The sequence below is a fragment of the Podarcis muralis genome, chromosome 17, assembly GCF_964188315.1.
Source record: "Podarcis muralis chromosome 17, rPodMur119.hap1.1, whole genome shotgun sequence".
Classification (NCBI taxonomy): domain Eukaryota; kingdom Metazoa; phylum Chordata; class Lepidosauria; order Squamata; family Lacertidae; genus Podarcis; species Podarcis muralis.
Genome location: NC_135671.1, coordinates 2,326,699 through 2,352,811, shown reverse-complemented (window position 1 = coordinate 2,352,811; position 26,113 = coordinate 2,326,699). Strand labels below are relative to the sequence as shown.

Here is a 26,113-nt window from a genome sequence, read left to right as displayed (position 1 = left end):
ATCCACTTCCAAAGCTATTCTAAGATTTAAATATTAACATATCTTTTCAAATATTCCTTAAACTTCTTCCAATCTTCTTCCGCCGTCTCTTCTCTCTGGTCTCGGAGTCTCCCGGTCAGTTCGGCAAGTTCCATATAGTCCATCATCTTCATCTGCCATTCTTCGATAGTTGGTAAATCTTGTTTCTTCCAATTCTTCGCTAGCAATATTCTCGCAGCTGTTGTGGCATAGGAGAGACATATGTCTTGGGCTCACTTGGGTGCCCAGCATTTTATCATCCCCCACAGTGGTGACACCCAGGGCGGCCTGCCCCCACCGCACCCCCTTCCTCCACCCCTGCCACCTCCACCACCCCAGCATTTGTTAGAGTGTTAGAGATGGGAGACCAGGGTTCAAATCTCACTCAGCCATGCAACTCACTGGGTGAGCATCAGCCAGCTGCTGTCTCCTAGTCTAACTTTACCTTACAGGGTGGTTGTGAGGATAACATGGGGAGAAGGAAAGCAATGTATGCCTCCTGGAGTTTGTTGGAAGAAAGGAGGAATATAAACACAATAAGCTCAACATCAAAAAAATGAAGATCATGGCCACTGGTCCCATCACCTCCTGGCAAACAGAAGGGGAAGAAACGGAGGCAGTGAGAGATTTTACTTTCTTGGTCTCCATGATCACTGCAGATGGTGACAGCAGCCACGAAATTAAAAGACGCCTGCTTCTTGGGAGAAAAGCAATGACAAACCTAGACAGCATCTTAAAAAATAGAGACATCACCTTGCCAACAAAGGTCCATATAGTTAAAGCTCTGGTTTTCCCAGTAGTGATGTATGGAAGTGAGAGCTGGACCATCAAGAAGGCTGATCGCCGAAGAATTGATGCTTTTGAATTCTGGTGCTGGAGGAGACTCTTGAGGGTCCCACGGACTGCAAGAAGATCAAACCTCTCCATTCTTAAGGAAATCAGCCCTGAGTGCTCACTGGAAGGACAGATCCTGAAGCTGAGGCTCCAAGACTTTGGCCACCTCATGAGAAGAGAAGTCTCCCTGGAAAAGACCCTGATGTTGGGAAAGATGGAGGGCACAAGGAGAAGGGGACGACAGAGGACGAGATGGTGGGACAGTGTTCTCGAAGCTACCAGCATGAGTTTGACCAAACTGCGGGAGGCAGCGGAAGACAGGAGGGTCTGGCGTGCTCTGGTCCAGGGGGTCACGAAGAGGCGGACACGACTAAACGACTAAACAACAACAACAACAATAAAACTTAGAGGATAATGTATGAGATATGGTGTGATGGCCTGGGATTCCGAGTCTTGAGAGCGATCCGGAGGAGTCCCAGCCGGCACAGGAGTCCCCGCCTCCAGGGCCGGCTGAACTGGGGCAAGGCCTAGATGCTGAGGAAACTCAAGAGCAGGCACCAGGTGAAACCATTCTGGCCCCAGAGGTGCTGGAAGACTCAGTGGCTACAGGTGAGCCTTCCCCGGGGCCCAGTAACCCTTCGGCCTCTCCTGAACTGCAGAGGCTTAGGGCAGAGAGGCGAAGGGAACTGGTGTCTCCCAGGAGGAGTGCTCGCCTTAAGGCCAAGAGAGGCGGGGCTTCTGGGGGCCGGGACCGCCCCCGGCCTTAGAAGAAGATAAAGGTCAGGCAGCCCAGTCCCAGGTTGCGGGAGCAACGTCGTTGTGGAGTACCTGCTTTACCCAGTCCTTGATCTGCACTCCCAGTGTGCCTGTTCCTCGCCTGGATTCCTGCTTCTGCCCTACCATCGTTCCTGTTACCCCGCCCGGCTCCCTGTCTCGGACTTCGCGTCTCATCTAGTGATCGTCTACCCTGCTAGAGACTCTGGACTGATCTTGGGCTACGGTAATAGTACCTTATTCCCCCTGGGACCAGCACATATGCTTTAGCATTCACTGATAATGAGGAGCACCATATTCTAAAATAAAACTCTGGACTAAGTTGATTAGAATCCTGGTTCTAAGGATATATTTCTATGTCTCAAGGAAAACATTTGATTGAAAGTTATGTTTTAAATGCTGCTTACATTTTACTGTTGTAAAATTGGAGAATGAATATTTTGCAGTCACATTTTAACATTTTAAATGTAATTAGAGACGTTAATGTGGAAACAGCTCTATCTAACCTTGGGAACCAGTGCAAACCAGTTCAGCAAATACTCTAACAATCTGTTTTATTTCATTTTGGCCTTATTCATTCTCTGGTACCAGAAACGCAAGTCTTCGCCACCCATTTTAATTCTGTTTACTATTTTTCTTTCCTTTTCTCCTAGGGGCAACTTTGGTCAAAGTGAAGGTAATAAAGGACAACCACTGTTTCTTCATTCATATCGTAGACCCCCAGAAATGCGAACAAGGGAAAGAAACTAATGAAGAAAGAGGTGACTCCCCAGGTGAACAAGAGCCAGAGCCAGGTCAGTGTGTTAGCATCAGTTGTGTATAAATAAAATGAAGTGAAAAGTATGATGCGTGCTATATCACTGAAATTTCCCTAGAAAATTAGAAAGAGTAAGCTCTAAGAAATAACCAGTGTTTGCTTCTCCCAGGGAGTTGGCCAAGGATTAATGTGACCGTAGAGTCAAAAAGGCTTAGCTACACCTAAAGAGAGAAAGCAACTCATTTTAATATTTTAATATTAAAAACTGGTGTTGTCTTCTTTCACTTCTTCTTTAGACAAACCATTGAGTCAATTGAAAGCTGTGAGCAAGTTTGGATCATTTTCTGCAACCTTAGAAAATGAAATCCACCTCTCCTTTAGCTGCTATGGAGCATCAGGAAAAGCAGAAGGTAAAACAAGCAAAATGAAGAAAATTATCAAATCATTTTCTAAGATCTTTGTCATATCTGTTTAATTCTCGTGCTGCCGCCCTCTGGACCTCTGATGGAAGAGACACACAAAGAAGGGCCTCAGCCGTTGATCACAGGGTCTGGGTCAGTTCTTATGGGGCGCGGCAGTCCTTGAGGTATTTAAGGCTTTATGGGTCAAAACCTTGTGTCTCTGGCACTTTGGACCTCGCCAGAATTGAATCCTCAGCTGTGGCCTGTCTTGGAGCTTGGCCCAAGGCCTAACCCATAAACTCAGATTTTAACCAGTGACGCAGAACAAGAGCACATCATCTCCATGTGGCCTTAGGTACCCAGTTGTACTTCAACTTTCTTCTTTTGTCTTTAAACAAACATTTTGAAAAATAATATTTCCCCCAAGTTTGCCTAAATACACGAGAAATTTACATGTCTGTGATATTCTTCTATTTCATATAAACCATTTTGTCCCCCTGCAGAAGAAAGTGATCCCAATTTAGCGACCATTTTGACCATCCCTTCCGTAAATGTGCCCACTTCCGCTTTGGTTACCTCGCCTGTTTCTACTCCTGCTACTACAACTACAACGACAGGAAAGACTAAGCCTTCTAAAGAAAAATCAGGCAAAAACTTGCCATCTGCCAAAATGAGCTCCCGTCTCACAGTGACTGTCTCTCCAGATGACTCTTCAAAGCAAGATGAGAAAAAGGTGTTGCTGTATTTCCTACTAAGTATGGTTCCTGAGCCCTGAGGGAATGTATGTCATTGCCCTAGTACACTGAGTGGTAAAGGTAAGGTAAAGGACCCCTGGGTGGTTAAGTCCATTCAAAGGCGACTATAGGGTTGTGGCGCTTATCTCGTTTTCAGGCCAAGGGAGCCGGTGTTTGTCCACAGACAGCTTTCCAGGTCATGAGCCAGTATGGTGTAGTGGTTAAGAGCGGTAGTCTCGTTATCTGGGGAACCGGGTTCGCGTCTCCGCTCCTCCACATGCAGCTGCTGGGTGACCTTGGGCCAGTCACACTTCTCTGAAGTCTCTCAGCCCCACTCACCTCACAGAGTGTTTGTTGTGAGGGAGGAAGGGAAAGGAGAATGTTAGCCGCTTTGAGACTCCTTAAAGGGAGTGAAAGGCGGGATATCAAATCCAAACTCTTCTTCTTCTTCTTCTTCTTCTTCTTCTTCTCTTCATGTGGCCAGCAGGACTAAACCGCTACTGGCACACGGAGGATGTGAGTGGTGCTGTGGTGTAAACCACTGAGCCTCTTGGGCTTGCCTATTAGAAGGTTGGTGGTTCGAATCCCCACAACAGAGTGAGCTCCCGTTGCTCTGTCCCAGCTCCTGCCAGCCTAGCAATTGAAAGCACGCCAGTGCAAATAGATAAATAGGTACTACTGTAGCAGGAAGGTAAACGGTGTTTCTGTGTGCTCTCGTTTCCGTCACGGTGTCCTGTTGCGCCAGAAGTGCCACATGACCCAGAAAGCTGTCTGTGGACAAGCACTGGCTCCCTTGGCCTGAAAGCGAGTTGAGTTAACCGTCCAGGGATCCTTTACCTTTTAAAAATAGTTTTAGAAATGCTATTTTCTGTGTCTCTTTCATTCTCTAGGTAGATGTAGACGAGTTGATCCAAACACCACCTATTCCAGATATCCGTGTTTTCAATAGTTTGAATGTGTCCTGTCCCAATGGATTGGTACTAACCTTTCTTGGCCAAAAATTCACAGGTTAGTGCTGATCATTGTTACATGAGCACAAGGTTCTTTTGCAAAAGTATTCATTCTGAAGGCATTCTGAATCCAGGTGGAGATGGGTGGGAACTGAGGGCTGATGTCTGCTGCCATATAATGCCATGATGGAGCTGGTTGGAAGGGAAGTATTGCAGATATTTGCTGTGCATTGCTCTCCAACATCTGCTGCAACTGCATGAGAAGCGAGGGTGGAGGTGGGGGTAGAAGCAGATGTGGTAACAATAATGACATGAGGTTGGTGGGACTGCTGAATGGTATGACATATAGGTATGAAGAGAGTGCTCGGTTTTCAGCCTGAACAATCTTTTAGGGCTGTAGGCCAGGGGTGGGTGGGGCCAGGGGGAAGTGGGTGGAGCAATGGGTGTGACCCTTACCTTTGTACGATAGGTAGGAGTGGAAAGATCTGTCATGTTTTGTTGCCCCAGATTCTCATTTTCCCATTTTTAAATTAAATTATCCACATTTTGTAGCCATTGGCGGGTTGTTGTTTTCAATCCATCACCGTTTTAGTGCAAAATTCTCCTAATAAACACATTTTAAATGCGGTTTTGACTAATGTACTGATACTTTTAGTGCCAAAATAAATATGACTGTGCAGCAGTTGTGTGCATTTAAACACAAAATGCCCTGATCATGTAGACAGAGGTGACAAGTGTCTGATTTTTGAAAGAGGTGCGTAGATAAGGAGCGCAGAACTCTTTTCCACCAGTGAGTAGACTTCTTGTGGCTGGGGTTGGGAAGATGTGATCTGCAACTACAGAGAGGGTTTTTGCACTGTCCCCCCCATATGTCCATTTTTGCTATTAATCTTATATTCCCCTCACTTTTCTACATGATTTTTGTGGTTCCATGTTTAAATAAGTAGAACTCCTGCCATCCATATAGAATGGCTCTCAATCTAAATTAGGCGTAACATCTGGGCAATATCTATCTTGAAGTCATTCATTTGCCACCCTGATATTTTGGCATATATTAGTTAGCTCCATAGTTTGCAGTTGCTAATAATTATTACCTGCTAAGGGGCATCATGTTTTGATCCGTGAAAGGTGAAGAAATGGGAAAGAAGGCCAAGAGTGAAGATGAAGGAAGCAAAGTAGACGAAGCAGCTAAATTGGACGAGGGCAAAACGGATGAAATGAAGACACCGGAAGCCAAAGAAGAGCAAGTGAAGGCCCATGAAACCATAGCAAGCAAGACCAAAGGAAATGAAGACAAGGCAGAGGAAGTCAAGCCCCTTGAGGAATCTGTGGCAGATGATGCCTTAAAGGATGAGGCCAACGAAGGCAAGGCTGAGGCTGAAACAGAGGAGGACCCTGCGAACAAAGCCAGGGAATCTATTTTTGAGATATTTACTAGGCAGAGTTATCCCCAAAGGGTGAAGCACTCACAGCTGCAAAAAGCGGTGAAGAACCCAATAGATCAGGAAGTGTCAAGAGTTACTACGAGACAAGGAACTGTCATAAAGTACATGTTGGATGGATCCACTCAGGTATGCTAACAAAATTCATTTGGCATTGGCTAAGATTCAGTTTTATCGTTTATTTCCTGAAGTGATGGTTACCGCAGCACAAAATACCCTTTCTTCATTTCCCATTGGCTGTACATATTTCAATTCCTGCTTAGACTTTTATTTAACTATAACATATTCCCAAAATGCCAAGTAGAGTTACTTTTCGCTTTGTCAGCCCACAAAAAGCATTAGTTATAAATCAGTATTCCACAAATACAACTTATACCTCCTGCAGTTTTACGTGCCCAAAACGTGATGGTAAATAAGAAATCCTCTTCAGCTACAGCATTCTGAGTTCTTTCTCTCTTTGCTCATGTGAGTACAAGTGAGTCAGGGCGCTTAGCAAATGTTCCTAGCCTTTAGGTCATTTCTTAATTCAAAATATAGCCCCTGTTAAGAATTCCTTTCAGCCAGGGGTCTGTTGCTATTGTATTTGTCTATATCAGTGTCCCCCCCCCCAAAAAAAAAATCTTCCTGAGCTAGTTCCTCATTTATGCCACCCATATTTGAGCATTTTAGGCTGTAATCCTATTACCTGTGAGTAAGTCCCATTGGATGGGGACGCGGGTGGCGCTGTGGGTAAAAGCCTCAGCGCCTAGGGCTTGCCGATCGAAAGGTTCGGCGGTTCGAATCCCCGCGGCGGGGTGCGCTCCCGCTGCTCGGTCCCAGCGCCTGCCAACCTAGCTGTTCGAAAGCACCCCCGGGTGCAAGTAGATAAATAGGGACCGCTTACCAGCGGGAAGGTAAACGGCGTTCCGTGTGCTGCGCTGGCTCACCAGATGCAGCTTTGTCACGCTGGCCATGTGACCCAGAAGTGTCTCCGGACAGCGCTGGCCCCCGGCCTCTTGAGTGAGATGGGCGCACAACCCCAGAGTCTGTCAAGACTGGCCCGTACGGGCAGGGGTACCTTTACCTTTACCTTTTTAAGTCCCATTGGGGATGCGGGTGGCGCTGTGGGTTAAACCACAGAGCCTAGGGCTTGCCGATCAGAAGGTCGGCGGTTCGAATCCCCGCAATGACGGGGTGAGCTCCCGTTGCTCGGTCCCTGCTCCTGCCAACCTAGCAGTTCGAAAGCACGTCAAAGTGCAAGTAGATAAATAGGTACCGCTCTGGCGGGAAGGTAAACGGCGTTTCCGTGCGCTGCTCTGGTTTGCCAGAAGCGGCTTAGTCATGCTGGCCACATGACCCGGAAGCTGTACGCCGGCTCCCTCGGCCAATAAAGCGAGATGAGCGCCGCAACCCCAGAGTCGGTCACGACTGGACCTAATGGTCAGGGGCCCCTTTACCTTTACCTTTAAGTCCCACTGAGTTCATTGAGGCTTACTTCGGATTGCCCTGATAGTTCTATTTGCTGAGTGTAAATGTCATTGACTGTAAGGATTTTAACACTGGGTTTTTTCTTCCCTAGATACTGTTTGCTGATGGCACAGTGATCAGAAGCCCTGATTCTGGTCCTGTTTTACCACCGCCACCTCCTGCAAGTACCCCACATACAGAGGCCACGCCTCCTCCTGATACAAGCACCAAGAAATCTAGTAGGTGGTCAGGGGGCTGAGTAATCCGAAACTTTTATTGTCTGATTCACGTTTTATGTTCTCGCATACTTTACCATTTGGTCTGATATCAAGATGGCAATCACAATTCAAAATGGTATAAATCCCGCCCTTCTTTTTTAAAGCATGACTATGAGACAAATGTTGCACTCACTCTGTAGGCCTTTAGGTAAATAGAGACTCTTTGCTCTCTAAGAGTGTGTGAATGAATTAATTGCTGCTCGCATTTATCCAAGGACATTCATACATCGTGAGTGTAAAGTATAGCTCTGTATTTTCTATCTTACTTTTCTGTACAATAAACCGCTCTTTCATTTAGGTGTTGGGTATAAGGAGTGGTAAATGAAAGTATAAACATGCATCCGAAACCAGGAAGATCAAGTATTTTTACAAATATTGGAGTAAATTTTTAATTTATTTAAAAGACCACTGTAAACAGTTAAAATCACTGGCAGGGATGTAATGACACTTGTCATGTGGAATTAACTATGGTAACTATGGACATACAACAGATGGACAATGGTAAAAGATGCAGTAAATTTAATCTTAAATATGGAACCCATGGAGGGAGGGAAGGAGGTCTGAAGGTTCAAAAGAACCTTTTATTTTAATGTTTGAAATGGTTAAAGTTAAAATATATAAAATTGTGAAAAACCAATAAAAAATGAAAGTATCAGCATGCGTTTAGACAATGCATGTTTTTTTCTTCTAAACTATTTTTTCTTCTAACTATTTCTGTTCCTCTTAGGAGGGTGGTTTGGATTTTAATGTAGAGTGGGCATATATTTAATCTAGACATACACTTGTAACAACAGATCATATTGAAAGGCACAGGCTGAGCTTTAATCTTTCGCAAGTGGAAGGACAGGGAAAGCCCATGCCTTAAGACCCCTTGCAAGCCTATCTCTTGTCAGTAGGGTCTCTTGAAACCTCGTTAAAAATGTTGAGTCAGCAGCTGACTGAGAAAGATCGTCGTGAGCATGTTCCTTAGGAGCAGCCTCAGCATTCATTTCTCTGTTCTTGGGACTAGCTGTGGTATAGAGAAGACCAGTTCTGTCCTTGGACAAGGTCAGCCCAAGAGCAGCAAGGAAGAAATAATAATAATAATAATAATAATAATAATAATAATAATAATAATAATAATAATAATAATCTTTATTGCGGTCCAACGACCCATAAAATGGATTCAGAGTAAAATACAGATTCGTAAAGACAACCCCCCAGGGAAGGAAGACCGAAGCGTTATTTGATTCTGATATTTGATTCGTATAACTACTGAAAGAAACTTTGCCACGGCCACTGGGATATTATTGTTCTTGTTGTCTAGAAGATATTTGGTATAGTAGGCTTCAGATTGACCCAGCCGATTTGCCAACAGTGGTTTAATCAATAGTTCCCTAGCTTGATCATATTGTCCACAATGCAATAAAATATGCCTCGTACCGTTGACATCCTGAGAGCATGCACACATCCTATTTTGATAAGAGATGCCTCTCAGTCTGCCATCCAGCACTTCTGATGGGAATACATTTAATCTGGCTTTGGTGAAAAGACGCCAATATGTTGGTACAGACAAATTTCTAAGCTATGCAGGTGTCTGAAAATTGAACCCACAGTGAATTCCTACTGCTAATGGGAAGAAGTAAGTCTTCCAGACTTCAGGGTTCCTGCCTGTCATTCTGTGTAGGATTATTTTCCGTCAGGGGAGAAATAAATTTTGACCCCACAGAAGGTTGTGGTGGTGGCAGCAGCGATGATGATGATGATATAGTGCTGTTAGTGTATTTAAGTGATCCTAATTTTTCTTCTTCTTCTCTAGGAAAAGGTACCAAGGGTGCTCCGGCACTAAAAGTTGAAGCAGCTGAAATCGCTGCTCAGGATCACCTGTTGGATATGGAACAATCCCCAGATGCCTTGGCTGGCACCTGGATCACCACTACCCCATTAGGCATTCAAATAGGCACCAAGGGGTCAGAGAGGCTGGACCTGAAGCCGCTGCTGGCCTACCAGGCCACCGACCCAGTTACTGGAACGGTAATACTGTGTTTGTAATCTCCCATGGCATTCTCATACCTCCAAGTGGCCCAGTGATCACATGCTACTTTTGTTTCTCTGTAGTTCTTTCATAGTAAAGCATGCAAAGATACTACGTTCATTTAATAAAAGGGTGTGAGGAGCAAGCATGCACCTCCCAAATATGTAATGCAGTCATTCTTCGGAATCCGTTCCGGAAGTCTGTTTGACTTCCAAAACGTTCAGAAACCAAAGTGCAGTTTCTGACTGGCTGCGAGAAGCTCGTGCAGCCAATCAGAAGCCCCATCACGTTTGTGGCGTTCGGGAGCCAAAACGTTCTAGAACTAAGCTGTTTGAAAACCAAGGTACGACTGTAAAATGTTCTGATTTCATGTTCAGGATCAATCCACCGATAAAACTCCATCAGTATTCTTCTATTGGCATGTATAGGGTTTAGGGGAAGCGTAGTACCTCTGGTGGGAGACCTGTTGCATTCTTTCTTGGGTAATTTGTCCTCCTTTGGTCCCCACCCTGCACTCAGCTCCCACCTGTGGCTCCTAGAAGCTGTCGGCATGTGATAGCGGCCACACCCTGGAAATGACTTTGACTGGCCCGCTAAACCTGGCGAGGGCAGCCGATGGGTCTCAAACCCTCGGTGACTTAAGAACTTCCCCTGTATGCAAAGACAGGCTCTTGCAGATTGAGCAGATGAGACTAATAGTGGCTCCAATGATCAAGAAGGCAGTTTCTACACCTGCTGCAGAGGGAAGTGAGGCGCAGGTGGGGCTCGTCAACATGGGAAGGTAGCCCATCTAGGAGAAGGAAAACTCTGATTCTAAACCTCCACTGCCTTGTGAGATATCTTCAGGAGAAGGAAAGGCTAAGGCTAAACCAGGGGTCAGCAAACTTTTTAGCAGGGGGCCAGTCTACTGTCCCTCAGACCTTGTGGGGGGCCGGACTATATTTGGGGGGGGGAGTGGGGAATGAACGAATTCCTATGCCCCACAAATAACTCAGAGATGCATTTTAAATAAAAGGACACATTCTGCTCATGTAAAAACATGCTGATTCCCAGACCGTCCGCCGGCCGGATTTAGAAAGTGATTGGGCCGGATCCGGCCCCCAGGCCTTAGTATGCCTACTCATGGAGTAAAGCCAGCCCAATCACCTTCTAAATCCAGCCTGCAGAATGTCCGGGAATCAGCATGTTTTAACATGAGTAGAATGTGCCCTTTTATTTAAAAATGCATCTCTGGGTTATTTGTGGGGCATAGGAATTCGATCATTTCCCTCCAAAAAATATAGTCTGGCCCCCCACAAGGTCTGAGGGACAGTGGACTGGCCCCCTGCTGAAAAAGTTTGCTGACCCCTGGAGTAAACCCTAGACATATCCAGAGTGGAGTCCCTATAATGGTTGGATATGCCTCCTTCTGGCAATTCCTGCAACCAAGCTGGTGCCAAACGTATTGCTCTGGACCACATCAGTGAGGCCAAGAGGGGGTCCTTATTGCCTGGGCAGCCCAGGATCTCCATGCACACTGGCCAAGCCTGTGCCCCAGGGAGGTCACTTCAGTGCTGCTGGTGCAGCAGTTTGACTTCACCCCCCGAAGCACACTCCATTGACTCTTGGGACAGATGGATGCCAACAACAAATCTTCTATTTCTCCAGGTAATGACCATAAGGGAAGATATGGTCGTTGTGGTGGAGAAAAGCGATGGTTCCAGAATAGTAGATCATGCTGATGGCACCAGAATAACCACTTTCTTCCAAGAGTGTGTTGAAATGGTTGAGTCCGCTGACAGTGAAGAAACAGGTATGTGCATGATTCTCGTATAGCCCTTTCTCGTTGCAAAAAAACAAAGGTTTGACCGTTTAAATTCCTGTGTTTTCAGTTGCCTTTATCAGAGTGGCTGGGGAAACCCAGCCAGATGGGCGGGGTATAAATAATATATTATTATTATTATTATTATTATTATTATTATTATTATTATTTTATCATTTCCACAAGGAAAAATTCATTTACACTGATTGTAAAAGCTATTTTGAATAATTACATTCAGCTGATTTTAGTTATTCATCTTCTGAATCCTGGAGATAGACCAGAGACAAGAAAGGTGTCCTATGTTTTTGTTCTCAAAGATGAAATACATCTTTAAACAGATTGAGAGTTGCAGTATAGCTGCTGATGGTGGCGGCTGCCCTCAGTCTGCTCACTTGTGACAGTTATTGTGATGATCAGAGAACAAAGTTATATTTGCCACAAGCAGAATCTTCCATCTTACCTAGGGAAGCCTGAAGAACCTCATCCTTGATATAGCAAGATGGAGGCATTTAGATGATTTCTTACCAACATACAGACCTTTTGCACCAAGAATGGTGGTTAAATAAGCAGTTGCTCTCAGTCAGGTGTTGCTGATTGCTGGTAATGCGTCAGATAATACTTTTGAATCTTGAACAGAATTTAATTTGTTCTTTTGTGCTGCCCAATGCATTGAATTCTGGTATTCTCTTAAAGCAGGGAGAGATTCATCATGCAGTGAGCCACGTCCAAAATCCTGAAAGGTGCCAACATATCAGGGCAAAATGAGCAGAACGAGATGGTTGAAACAGCTACTGCTGTGTATAGAAACCAAATTTATTGAAGTGTATTTGTCAGAAAGTATTCAATTGGCAGAAAGTGTTATAAATCTGAGCTCCAAGGATACGATGGCAAGTTTAATCGTCAATGACAAGAGTTTTGAAGCCATCCTTGTGAGAAATAACATTGTTCTGCTGCTCATCTTAGGCTTTGTCACAGTTCACAGTATAAATGCTCTTCTGAAGTTTGTTGACCTGGTTTCATTCCTAGACACCGAGCCCCAAACCATCACAAGGAAGGTAAAATGCATGCGTGTAGAAAATCCAGACTTTGCAACGATCATAACAAATTGTGAGGACAGTACGTGTTGTGCCATCTTTGCTGATGGAACTTCGATTATATCAAAGCCTGAAGGAACATACCAAGTGAGTCTACAATTAAAAATGTATACTATTATTATTATTATTTTTATTAAATTTCTACATCACCACTTACCTGCTGCCTTGTGGAACTTCTTCAGGAGAGAAAAGGGCTAAGGTGTAAACCCTACACAAATCCGGAGTGGCATCCCTAAGGTGGTTGGATGCTGCCTTGTGCGCCTCTTCCTGGAAACTCTTGCAGCCGGGCCTTTCTCCTTTTTGATCGACCGGTGATTCTGGATCACAACTAGGATTGTTTTCAGAATCCCTTGATGCTCTTGCTCTCATTCTGAAAAGATATCTATCCATATCCATATTCTGCAAATAAAAATTATTTTGATACTATACTATACTATACTGTTTAGGGAAGTTTTTAATATTTAATGCTGTATTGTTTTTAACACTTGATTGGAAGCCGCCCAGAGTGGCTGGGGAAACTCAGCCAGATGGGCGGGGTATAAATAATAATAATAAATTATTATTATTATTATTATTATTATTATTATTATTATTATTATTATGAAATGTTTCAATGTTTCTCCTTGAATCTTTGTGCCGCACTTGCCACCCTCTCTTGCCACACCATTGTGGCACACCCTTTGAGAACCACCAGTCTAACTCCTTGAGTTACAACGTTCATTTTGTGCCCCATTATTTCGCATGCCCCAGATTTCCATTTATGCTAAGTTTTATATGAAATGGATGAATGCGAGTATTCTAATATAGCTCTGTTCTTAGAATACTCGCGTTCGTGAACTGTTATTCCTGAGAGTGAAAATGTTAACAAATGGCAAGAAGGAAGAGGTACGTGAAAAGTTGTTGTTGTTGTTTAGTCGTCTTAGTTGTGTTCGACTCTCGGTGACCGCATGAACCAGAGCATGCCTTGGAAACTCCCACTTTCTTCTCAAGGCTTCTCCTTTTTTATGTCCATGGAGTTTTCTTGGCAAAATACTGGAGTGGATTGCCGGTTCCTTCTCCAACACGAAAAGTCGTTAAGCATCAAGGGATGGACTGCAATCCATTTTCAAACTAATTCATCCTGCATTTCCGTGGCACTTACATTGATTAATAAATTTATGGGTGGCTGAATCTCCCCCTTTATTATTGTGGTAGATACTGCCCATGAACAAAGGCTGCCTCTTCGTCGATGAGAACTGTTGTGCAGTTTACTCTCCAGAGGCATTTGAAAACAGTGGATGTGATCTCGTATCCAATTTTGAGGATCAGCAGGCAGGGAAATACGTTATGAAGCACAACTCCAGTATTGCCTGTGAGGTGACAGACCAGGCAGGAAACATTTTTAAGGTAAAATACTACAGTTTGTTCTGCAATACATTGTGTGGATTTGTTTTACGAGGTTTGCTTTTAAATTGGGTTGTAATGATTTGAAATATATATAGTTAATCATTTGGCTTTTAATTTATTAAGATAAATTTAAAGAGCCTTCAGCTAGTGTGCTTCCAGCTCCTCCTCTGACATGACTCTTGAGAAGTTGAACATTGGAAGCACTTGCTTCTCTTTTCAACTAATTACACTTTGCATTGTGTTCAAAGCCAGAAATACTGGTCAGTGCCAACTATGGTTTATGTTTGTTTGTGTGTTTTTAAATCAATCTCATTTATTGGCATTTTAAAAAGTGCATTGTACACATGGATCAGAACACAACACAGTTAACGAAACATAGTTGGAGATACTTTAGGATAAAACTGTCCAGATATCATGAGGTACGAAGATGGCTCTTAGGACCTATGGTGAGGTCATTTTATGGCGTCACTCAAAAATCTTGCCACATTCTCCACAACGTCATCACTACAATTGTTGAGCAAATAAGAAGTGCAGCTGGGATGAACAGATTCCCTCTATTAAAGAAGAAACGGGTGACAGCCAGAGCTAGAGTATCTGCTCCTTTAAGTGCAAGCTTACAATGTGCAAAGTGCAAGCTTATTTCCAGGAAGTGTTATATTGGAAGTGGACACCTAGGTCAGGGGTCAGCAAACTTTTTCATCAGGGGGCCGGTCCACTGTCCCTTAGACCTTGTGGGGGGCTGGACTATATGGGGGGGGGGGGATGAACGAATTCCTGTGCTCCACAAATGACCCAGAGATGCATTTTAAATAAAAGGACACATTCTACTCATGTAAAAACATGCTGATTCCCAGACCATCCGCGGGCCGGATTGAGAAGGAGATTGGGCCAGATCCGGCCCCTGGGCATTAGTTTGCCTACCCATGACCTAAGTATTTAAAGTTTTTAACCTGTTCCAACTGGTTTCCACTGATCTCCCACCTATGAGGCTTCCAAGATCTTGAGAAAACAAGCACTTTCGATTTTGCGACCTTCTGTGGTTTATGTTTTTTATGTATTTCTTCTAGATGTGGAATTATATGCACGGGTAAAAAGAATTTGTATGTTTTTAATACATTTTTGTTCCTTCTATCCCTTTGTTCAAGGAAAGCATTTGTGATAATCTTGCTCTACATTTCCCAGTGTTATCCTCACAATAATTCCTGTTATGCTGCCAGTGACTAGTCTTATGTTTACGCAGGGGGCTTCGTGGTTGAGCTGAGATTTGATGCCTTCATCTCTGTTATCAAAAGCCAGCATTGGCCATAACACTGGCTTGGCCTATGGCAAGGAGCCACAGTGAAGTGGTTATGTGAGAAGGGTGGCATTAGAATAAGAGGGGAGTCCTCTTGGGGAGATGCTTGAATCATGTTGGTTTTGGTGCCACGTGTAATGGAACACACAACTCCGGGAACTGGCTCATCAGGCAGAAGTGTGTAGGCACACACATTACACCACAGCTAGCTAGGGACATTTGGGGAAGGAGAAGGTCTCCTGGGAATGCACCGCGAGTCCAGCTCTGCTCCCTCTCTGCTTGCATTTTATACCTCTTTTTTAGGGCTCCTGTATAAGCCATGCCAGTGGCTCTGTGGGTTAAACCACAGAGCCTAGGACTTGCCGATCAGAAGGTCGGCAGTTTGAATCCCCGTGACGGGGTGAGCTCCCGTTGCTCAGTCCCTGCTCCTGCCAACCTAGCAGTTCGAAAGGACGTCAAAGTGCAAGTAGATAAATAGGTACCGCTCCGGCGGGAAGGTAAACGGCGTTTCCGTGCGCTGCTCTGGTTCGCCAGAAGTGGCTTAGTCATGCTGGCCACATGACCTGGAAGCTGCAAGCTGGCTCCCTTGGCCAATAAAGCGAGATGAGTGCCGCAACCCCAGAGTCGGCCACAACTGGACCTAATGGTCAGGGGTACCTTTACCTTTTAACAAGCCATGCCAGATTATCTGGTGAAAGTGAGAGAAAGATGAGAATAATATCACCGCTTCAAATGAAGCAATTAGAGGCTTTAAAGCAGAGTTGATCAAAATATTCATGAAAACATATGTTCAGCAGATGTTCCCCGCCTCGTTCTTTCTTTCTTTCTTTCTTTCTTTCTTTCTTTCTTTCTTTCTTTCTTTCTTTCTTTCTTCCTTCCTTCCTTCCTTCCTTCCTTCCTTCCTCCCTCCCTCCCTCCCTCCCTTCCTCCCTTTCTCTCTGCATTGGTTTTGTGCAACTGGTCTCAGTTGAACAGTTTTGCCCCCGTTTGAAGACCACCCCAAAATATCACCCAAGGGGCGATGGGGGGGGGGGCTTAAAGCATTACGGAAGTGTTTGAAAAATGCTGTCATGGCCCTTCAACCTAGTCTTCTTTTCGTTAAATGATCCCATCCCTTTAAATTTAAATGGATGATTGTAACAGGTGAGGCTTCCAAGGAAGAGACGAGACTTGAATCCAATGGAATAGGTAGTTCCTCCCTACAGATTCAGGTGGAAATAACCTCTGTATACATAATGCCAAAGATGTGAGTGCCCAGAACAATAGTTTCAGCCAAGTGACTTTGCTTTTTATTGCAGGTCATGGCTGATGGCACCACCTCTGAATTCATTGCTAATATTGATGCTGATGGAAAGGAATCGGAGATCACAGAAGTTAAATTGCCAGTCGTATATGGGGAACATGCACCCAGGTATGGAATCAATAAATGTTGCCCATTATGTCATTTACAGGGCCCAGCTGCCAGATTTTAACCGGTGCTTTTTTTGGGGTCTTTCGAATAAATGGCCTATTTACACATATATGCAACCTGAGCCAACAAGTTTAACTACTGATTTATGTTTCCTTGGTTCACTTTTATTTCTCACCCCAGTTGTTGTGCCACATCTGCCCCTCCTTCGTTGTTCTACATTGCGATGATCCAAGGTTTTTTAAAAGCAATGCGTATGAAGTGACTGAGTCAATTTTGCATGGTTTGGAGGGAAATTTGTAGTAGCCCAGTTTTGACTTTTCATTCATTCTTCTACTGTTCTGGTTTTGTTCGTTATATACTTTGCTTGAACTTGAACTGACCAGATGTGTGGGGTTGATGATTTAGATTCTTCATTGTGTATGCTGACGGCTCAGGGACTGAACTCCTCCGTACCAGGGATGCAGAGGCATACCTGACCGATGCGTATGGTGATCCAGTTACAGCAGTTATACAAGAGCCAATACAAGAATGCCCAGGTAGGAGCACATTCCTCCATTCAGATCAGTCTTGTTTTGATGACGGTGATGATGATGATGATGATGATGATAATTTTAATATTTATACCCTGCCTATCTGGCTGGGTTTCCCCAGCCACTCTGGGCAGCTCCCAACTGAATATTAAAAACATGATAAAACATCAAACATAAAAAACTTCCCTTAACAGGATTTCTTTCAGATGTCTTCTAAAAGCCCAGATAGTTGTTTATTTCCTTGACATCTGATGGGAGGGTGTCAGAGCTGCCCCAGGTCCCAGCTCACAGAGGACCAACGCCAGTCCGTTGTTATATAAAATAGTCTTTATTGAAGTTCAGTTTCTCATTTACAGCCACGGCGCGCAGCTCTACGTCTTAAACCCTAGACCGCCGAAGCTCCGTCTGAGTCTCCTCCCCCCAGACACCAGTTTAAGACTCTAGCCTTGCTCCACCTCTTCCTTTGTTCTTTCCTCCTCTGGGTCTGCCTGTCTGCCGGGGTTTTGCCCTTTCTAGACACTTCTGACGCTGAGTCCCCCGAGTCTTCCCCCTCCCTCCGGCGGGCTTTAGGACCTGGTTCCCAATCCGGGCTTTCTGCTGTGCCGTGCGCCTGTACATTTGAACTTGGCGCGCGCGCCCAGCCTGCCACCTTCCTTCTGACCGTTATACTGCTCCTGTCGCTGCTTCCCTCTTCGGGGACGCTAGCCGGACCTGACTCCTCCTCCCTGCTTGCCGGAGGAGACGCTGACTCTGACCTATGGGACTCTTCCCCCCCACTACGCTCTGGTGGGGAAGCTGGCCCTGATTTCCAGCTACTGCTTTGGGAGTCTCCGCTGGCCCCCTGCTTCTGGTGTGTCCCCCCTGGGACCCCCCTTGCCCTGGCCATCGGCGCCCCCTTCTGGGAATCTTCTGATTCACTGGAGAGGCTCATGGAATCTCTCGGGTCACTGTCATTCTGCCCTCCACTGCCCTCAGATTCCTCCCCCTCGCTCTCCATTTCCTCTCTCCCCTGTGCCTCTGCTCCTGAGCCCCTGACAGAGGGCATTCCACAGGGTGGGCGCCACTACCGAGAAGTCCCTCAACCTGGTTCCCTGTAACCTCACTTTTCGCTAAGTACCTCCCATGTGACCAGTGTTAGCCAACCACATGAAAACTACTGGAGAACTCTTTAGAATTCAGTTACCAACCAATCAAATTTAACCACATAGTAACGTATACAAGCATTTGCAATTTCAGTGAATTAAATTACTATACTTAACAATTTCCCCACAATCAGTTGGCTATTTGGAGGGGGGCACATCCTACCACACAATTTCAGAAATTCAAAGAACAGCATTCTGTTCCTGGAAAAGTCTACTTTCCCCAGGTGTATCATCTATTTCTTATTGTGAATGTGGCAAAGCAAAACTTTTCATCACAGCCGTTTCTTGCTATCTTGCGGGTTTTTTGTCTAGACTTGCATCATTGTTGTAATAATAATAATAATTTTATTATTTATACCCCGCCAATCTGGCTGGGTTTCCCCGGCTACTCTGGACAGCTTACAAATATCTAAAAACAAAATAAAGTGACTACCTACCTGAATCTTTTCAGAGATAGAATGACTAGTGATTTTCTCTGGTTTTTCTATTTGTCTTTCAAACCAGGAATCCTAAGCATCACCGTGCTTCGCCCTTTGAGTGAAGCGTCTCGGTGGGTGATGAAGAGAGATTCGTCCACCATCATCCCTTATAATCTCCAGTCAAGGGCCTGGGAAGATTTCCCTCCAGTTGAGGTATGCAGCGTTCAGAATTGCTTCTTTCAGTACTTGATTGTGATATGACAGCACTGATCTGGCAGGCCAATTTTTTAAAAAAATGTTCATCTGAAGAATTCACCGTGATTTATTGAGGGCAGGAGTTCCTGGACTGGCTCCACGTACAGTGGTACCTCGGGTTACAAACACTTCGGGTTACAGACTCCGCTAACCCGGAAGTAGTACCCCGGGTTAAGAACTTTATCTCAGGATGAGAAAAGAAATCGCATGGTGGAAGACCTTGTTCAGGCTCTGTGTCGCAGAACTTTTTTTAAAAATGTGCAACTTGACATAAAACATTCCAGGAGGAAATTAGCCATTCCAAATTCAGGTTAGTTACATTTAGTTACCGAAGAGATAGGTAGCATATTGCCAAAATAGTGCGATGCTTTGTCGTGTTGATAAAGAACATAGAAGCTTAGATAGTTACAGTGGTACCTCAGGTTACATACGCTTCAGGTTACATACACTTCAGGTTACAGACTTCGCTAACCCAGAAATAGTACCTCGGGTTAAGAACTTTGCTTCAGGATGAGAACAGAAATCGTGCAGTGGCAGCAGGAGGTCCCATTAGCTAAAGTGGTGCTTCCGGTTAAGAACAGTTTCAGGTTAAGAACGAATTAGGTTTGTAACCAGAGGTACCACTGTACTGTTTCTCCTCCTGTCATTGATGCAGCTGCCTGTCTGGCTAGACACAAAAGTCTATGCAAAAGTATCCGCTTCTACCAGCCAAGCAAATGACTAGGAGAGTGTGCTGGTGACGTCACTGTAACAGCTTTCCTCAGATTTCCAGCTGCTGTATGCTGTCCCTTATATAATTTTGGCCTTTTAGTAGAGTTTGGACTTTGCTTCATTAAGGTAATTTCCCCAGCAATCCTTTGGGGTTTGGGGAGAGAAGAAAAGAGATGTAGATTAATTAAAAAGTTTGTGACCCAGAAAACATCCTCATTTTAATATGTCGATTTAGGCATGTAAAAATTGGCTCCTGCTACATCTCTGAAGGATCTTCTGGGGGAAATCAGAATCTATTACTAACTTCACTTTTTAACTTCACTCTTCACTTTTAAGAACCTTCATAATGTTTCATCACGCTGCCTATAAAATCATTGACTTATTTAATGGGCTCATTGTGGTCTATTCCAGCTCTATGATTCTATGATTATTTTATTACTTTGTTTATTTATTAAATTTCTATACTGACCATCAGTGCCAGATTTATATATAAGCTAAACAAGCTATAGCTTAGGGCCCCACTCTCTTGGGAGCCCCCCAAAAAATTAAAGGGGAAAAAACTGGATGTACATTTCCAAAATATAAGATAAAAAACAAATAAAATAAAACCTACATACAGCAACAGTGTTTTGTGTTGTGTAGGCTCCTAAGATGTAAGTAATGGGCCCGCCTGCTAGCCGGCTCCCTAAAATATCACTGGTTTGCTCATTTCTGTATATAGGGTGCCTACATTCTGCATGGACTGGTTGCAGGGCAACATGTGCAAATGGCTTTAGATACCTATTAGGTCCATAAATTACCATATAGTATATATTCAACATAAAAAACAGCAACAATTTGTTGTTGACAAAGGACAGCTAGATATATAAAGGGCCCCATTACCTTCAGTAGCTTAGGGCCTCATCAGACCTAAATCCGGACCTATCATCTAAGGATCACAGGGCAGTTTACAATATAAAAATATAAAAACACAAAAATGCATAACTTGGTAACAAAGAAAAACAATACCCTCCCAGCTTAAAAGGTTATACAGTAGATTGTTGAATTAGCCAAAGGCCTGAGGAAAGAGGAATGTTTTTGTCTGGCTCCTAAAGATATGTATCAAAGGAGAGCATTTTCCAAATGGGGAACCACCACAGAAAAGGCCTGTTCTCGTGTTGCCATCCTCCAAACTTCTTGCGGGAGGCTTCAGTTGATGACCACAGAGTCTGGGCTGCTTCATATGAGGAGAGGCATATGATTATAAATAGCAACATAATCCAAGGTTCAAAAGCAATAATCATTCAGGCTTTTATGTTCATTACCCTATTGCATAGTTCATATGATGATGATGAAAAAATTAATGAAGAAGAAAAATAATTTATACCCCACCCATGTGGCTGGGTTTCCCCAGCCACTCTGGACAGCTCCCAACAGAATATTAAACAGAGTATCTGATGGGAGGGCATTCCACAGGGTGGGTGCCACTACCAAGAAGGCCCTCTGCCTGGTTCCTTGTAACTTGGCTTCTCGCAGGGAGGGAACCGCCAGAAGGCCTTCGGAGCTGGACCTCAGTGTCTGGGCTGAACGATGGGGGTGGAGACGCTCCTTCAGGATTACTGGGCCGAGGCCGTTTAGGGCTTTAAAGGTCAGCACCAACACTTTGAATTGTGGTTGGAAACGTACTGAGAGCCAGTGTAGGTCTTTCAGGACAGGTGTTATATGATAGCAAGCTTTCTGATGCAACTGGCTGAAAGCAGATTTTCTGATAGGTTGATCCAGAAGACATTGCCTAGAAGAAAGTCCCACTAAAATGCATAACAAGTAAAATCTCGATTTTCTCTTTGTCATTTGGATTCAGAGAAAGACTCCAGGCCCCCCATTTGGAATGAATGCTTGGAAAGGCCTGTGCATAGAATTCAAGCAGTTAGCAGGTTCTCCTGCACCTATACAGAAATGTCCAAATGTCCTCCAAATCCGCCGGTTGATCCAGTATTCGCCAGTCACTGATGAGCTCAGGCAGAAATTGCAGCTTTCTGTGAAGGTAAGGCAAACCCTGTGGAAGATCTAGTGAAGCAAACCCGCAGCTGATCTGTTAAGCTTTCAATAGTACATCTAAAAAAACCTGAATGCTCAGAGAAGCTTGAATTAAAGGACTCACCCTTCCTTCTTTAAATGATGTCCAAGAAATTCCCAGAAATTCTACTTAATGGGTTAGAACCAATGAGCAAGTCAAGATTAGAAGGCAAATCAGGAAGCAGAATTAAAGAACAAGTCAGGAGTCAGGACTGAAAATCCAGGCAGGATTAGATGGCAAACCAGGAGGCAGGTTTGATGAATGATCCAGAAGAAAAGAACAGAACTAAGACTACAGTACTGCACCAGAGCTCAGGAAGACCTCTCATTTAATCAAGGTTCATCTGGAAAACAAAGCCCTTTATGTTCCTTTCCCCCCAACGATCCAGTGGTCACTCTGAGTAGGCAATCAGAATTTTGCTTTTCCTTCTATTTTCCTTCATGAAACGTTTGGTGTATCAAACAAACGCCAATTTATTTCATCATAATGTACTGCAGTTTGAAGGCTCATCTGGCCCAGTGCAAAGTTGTCATATTGTAAGCTGCCTTATTATACCAGGCTAGAGCAGTTGCCCATTTAGTCCAGTTCTCTTTGAACTGATTCTCAGTGGCTCCTCTGGGTCTTTTCAATCACTTGCTGCCATCAGGTTGCTGATCTAACTAGCGCTGCTGGGGACTGAACCTGGAACCTTCTGCAGGTTTGCCACTGAACCTGCCACAATCTCTTACGAAAGGAGAGAAGCATTTTGATATATGTAGGGAGCTCCGTGGGACGCGGGTGGCACTGTGGGTTAAACCACAGAGCCTAGGACTTGCCGATCAGAAGGTCAGCAGTTTAAATCCCCGTGACAGGGTGAGCTCCTGTTGCTCGGTCCCTGCTCCTGCCAACCTAGCAGTTCGAAAGCACGTCAAAGTGCAAGTAGATAAATAGGTACCGCTCCGGCGGGAAGGTAAACGGCGTTTCCGTGCACTGCTCTGGTTCGCCAGAAGCGGCTTAGTCATGCTGGCCACATGACCCGGAAGCTGTACACTGGCTCCCTCGGCCAATAAAGTGAGATGAGCGCCGCAACCCCAGAGTCGGTCATGACTAAACCTAATGGTCAGGGGCCCCTTTACCTTTACCTAGGGAGCTGCGCAGTCAGATAGCTTTGAACCAGTCCCAGAAGCATTTTAGTCACATCAAATGTGCTTTTTGACTTTAATTTATTTCAGATTTTTGAAGTTTCTTGTGTGCCGGGCAACACCAAACTGAAAAGAATCATACTCAAATGACTTTGTGTGAACGGATTGTTATGTGTGTTCCATACCAGTAACTGTCTCAGAACAGCTTTGAACAGAAATAGCGTGAAGTATGCAGGCAGCAGAGGCACCTCATTCTGTTTATCTGTATCTCTATAACTTACAAAATAGATTTTTTTCTGTCTCCCTCCCCTGGGGGATGCAAAATCTTTCCATATCAATGTAGAAGGGGCACACACATTTCCCGTGAAATTTTATTTCAGGCAATATAGAAGTGTGAAGGAACCGGAAATTAAAGGTACCCTGTTCTCTCAAAACACCGCCACACTTGAAGCGACTCTCAAAACCCACCATTTGGCTCACATAGGTCTGATTTCTACAAAAAAAAAAATGATTGTAATTTGACAAAAGTTTTAAAATGCATACACAGAACCAGCTGTTAGTTTTCACTTTCACCACAGCTTACTCTAATGAACATTTTTTATAGAAAGTTTATTTTTCCTGTTTCTTCTCCGCCGCCCTGTTTTTAAGGAGTACATTGAAAAAATCATGAAGGAAGAAGAAGAAATGGAAGAGATGTCTATTAAAGATCCACGAATGGATGAAGAGAAGGAAAATGCTGCTGACCTTCTCAAGCTAGTTATGGTAAGGACTGCATGTTTCGTTGTTCCCTTAAATTCAGGTTCCCTTAAATTCCCTTTATTAGAGAAGGGAGAGTGACACTGCCTTCATTACATCAGTGGCTCAGTTCTGCATTTCCCCAAACCTTGGGGTCTGTTTCTGTTTTCTCCTTCCCTTACATTCTCCTATTTCTTCCCCTTTGTAGCGACCCATTGTCAACCATTACTTCTGAACCAGAAAACTCTGGGTTTGCACTTCCTTCACTTCATTGTCTCGTAACAGGAACCTTTTCTCTGCCCAGTTCCACTCTGTTCACATCTGCAGCTGGAATCAGAAACTTAAATGGAACTTCTTTGAACTCTTTTCTTTGATAGCAAGGCACAGAAATAAAATACAGAAACAGAAGAGTGGGTGTTGAGTCAATGGCGGAGCGGTCAAAATGAGATTCTGTTCCTGACAGCCATTGCAAGTAACAGGTGACACTATCTAAGTGTGCCTTAGCAAAAGCAGCTTTTCATTCCCTGCTCCCTCACCAGAAAATGGCTCCAAAGTAGGAGGTGATGCTTGCCGAACTCAAGGCATAAATTCATGGTAACACCTGATTGCTGATTGGAGAAATAAAAAATTAAAAAGCATGGTTGCAGAGCAGATGAACTGAAGAAAAGAGCTTTAAAAACTAAACTGCAAAGGTGCATGGGTGTTTCTTTGTGGGGATGGAGTGGAAGAGTAGGTGTTTGATGACAGGTGCCAGAGATTCCTTTCCATGCCCTCACTCTTGCAGCCGACAAAAGGAAAGGGAAATGAAGATGATGGGAGACATTAACAGCAGCTGGGCACTGCAAAGTCATCCGTACTTTTCGGTGTATAACACAAGATTGTTTTATTAGAAAATAATGTAAAAAAAGGGACTCGGGTGGCGCTGTGGGTTAAACCACAGAGCCTAGGACTTGCCGATCAGAAGGTCAGCGGTTCGAATCCCCGCGACAGGGTGAGCTCCCGTTGCTTGGTCCCAGCTCCTGCCAACCTAGCAGTTCGAAAGCACATCAAAGTGCAAGTAGATAAATAGGTACCACTCCGGCGGGAAGGTAAACGGCATTTCTGTGCACTGCTCTGGTTCACCAGAAGCGGCTTAGCCATGCTGGCCACATGACCCAGAAGCTGTATGCCGGCTCCCTCGGCCAATAAAGCAAGATGAGCGCCACAACCCCAGAGTCGGCCACGACTGGACCTAACGGTCAGGGGTCCCTTTACCTTTAATGTAAAAAAAGTGGGGTTGTCTTATACATGGGCAGTTAATAGGTGGGGCAGGGGATTGGTTGCTGCCACGAGCTGGAGATTGTTATCTGCAGAAGGGCAATCAATTCGTGGCTGCAGCAAGGGCTGCTGCCAATTGGCTGCTGTTGCAGCTGTTGTGCTGGCGAATGGCGGTGAGCGGGCAGACAATTGGTGGCTTCGGTGACATGCATGATTGCCATCGTTGGTCTGGTGGGTGAGGTTTTTTTTAGCTCAACAACTCTGGAAACCCCCCCCCCCCATTTTCTTAAATTTGAATCCCCAAAAATAGGGGGCGTGTTATACACAGGGATGTGTTAAACACGGAAAAATGCGGTAACTGTTGTAGAGAGACAGCTAAGGAACAGAAGTGGACAGGGTAGAAGGAGGGCAGAGTATGATGCAAACATCTTTTCTGCAACACTAGCAGCTAGGCTAAATGTCTCTATTAGATCCAGCTGGCTTGGTGCCACTGTCATTGAAATTCTACACAATATCGATCCAGAGCAGATTCCAATGTCTGGTTAGCAGAGTAAAAACTTAAACACGGTCCAGGATTCCCCCAAAAAGTAGACCAGAGGTAATTGTATTTCATCCAGCAGAGCTTTACTGCTACTGAAGGCAAATGAGCATAATGGTCACAAGTCCAATACAGTCAGGATTGGCAGAGTCCATAAGAAATCCAGTTGCAGCAGACTTGATTTCAACTTACAAAAACTTGTAATAAGTCTAAACCTTGCTTGCAAGTCAGAAAAAAGTAAAAAGTACAGAAGCAGTAATTATATGTATCCATATAATGGGTCTGTCTGCTGTTTAATTTTTAGACTGCAGAAGAGCAATGTGCTGCAGTGGAAATCTTCCTCATATTTCTATCCTGGTCTCTCAAAATAGTCCTCTTCTTCCAGACACACATATTGACAGCAGGAATGACACACACCACTGTATCGCCAATGCCTTTGGTGGCTTTAAGCCCCATAATAGCTGTTTGTTAAATATTTGGTGTGGCGGAAATGCCCTGGAAAATACATATTTAGAACTACACAACTCAAGCTATGTTTCTTCATTGCAGTCTTTCCCTAACCTTGAAGAACCTTCAGAAGATCTAGGCAGCAGAGGTAAGAGTGAGAAAACGTGCTTTGCTCTTTTAAAATCACTAGTGAGTCTTGTGTGCAATATTTCTCTTCATCTGCCACAAATATTCTGTGTTAGCTTTTTATTTTTATAATTACATTTTG

The 26,113-nt window shown here is 44.3% G+C and overlaps 1 protein-coding gene and 1 long non-coding RNA gene across 2 annotated transcripts in view; one reads left to right on the top strand and one right to left on the bottom strand.

Annotated features, from left to right (window-relative positions):
* LOC114587860 (uncharacterized) overlaps window positions 1-6,831 on the bottom strand; it is a 96,619-nt gene extending 89,788 nt beyond the window's left edge. The window contains exon 1 of the long non-coding RNA XR_013391139.1: window positions 6,794-6,831. This is a non-coding gene — a long non-coding RNA (uncharacterized LOC114587860). The remainder of the gene's footprint in view (window positions 1-6,793) is intronic.
* The window catches only part of SPAG17 (sperm associated antigen 17), an 80,416-nt gene that overhangs the window by 39,857 nt on the left and 14,446 nt on the right, over window positions 1-26,113 (top strand). Inside the window, exons 23-38 of the mRNA XM_028712671.2 lie at window positions 2,280-2,420; window positions 2,680-2,793; window positions 3,288-3,517; window positions 4,409-4,526; window positions 5,597-6,039; window positions 7,469-7,595; window positions 9,433-9,647; window positions 11,296-11,440; window positions 12,476-12,630; window positions 13,738-13,929; window positions 16,522-16,634; window positions 17,040-17,170; window positions 18,811-18,938; window positions 21,532-21,714; window positions 23,517-23,630; window positions 25,948-25,993. Coding sequence (XP_028568504.2) covers window positions 2,280-2,420; window positions 2,680-2,793; window positions 3,288-3,517; window positions 4,409-4,526; window positions 5,597-6,039; window positions 7,469-7,595; window positions 9,433-9,647; window positions 11,296-11,440; window positions 12,476-12,630; window positions 13,738-13,929; window positions 16,522-16,634; window positions 17,040-17,170; window positions 18,811-18,938; window positions 21,532-21,714; window positions 23,517-23,630; window positions 25,948-25,993 — 2,595 coding nt within the window. The remainder of the gene's footprint in view (window positions 1-2,279; window positions 2,421-2,679; window positions 2,794-3,287; window positions 3,518-4,408; window positions 4,527-5,596; window positions 6,040-7,468; window positions 7,596-9,432; window positions 9,648-11,295; window positions 11,441-12,475; window positions 12,631-13,737; window positions 13,930-16,521; window positions 16,635-17,039; window positions 17,171-18,810; window positions 18,939-21,531; window positions 21,715-23,516; window positions 23,631-25,947; window positions 25,994-26,113) is intronic.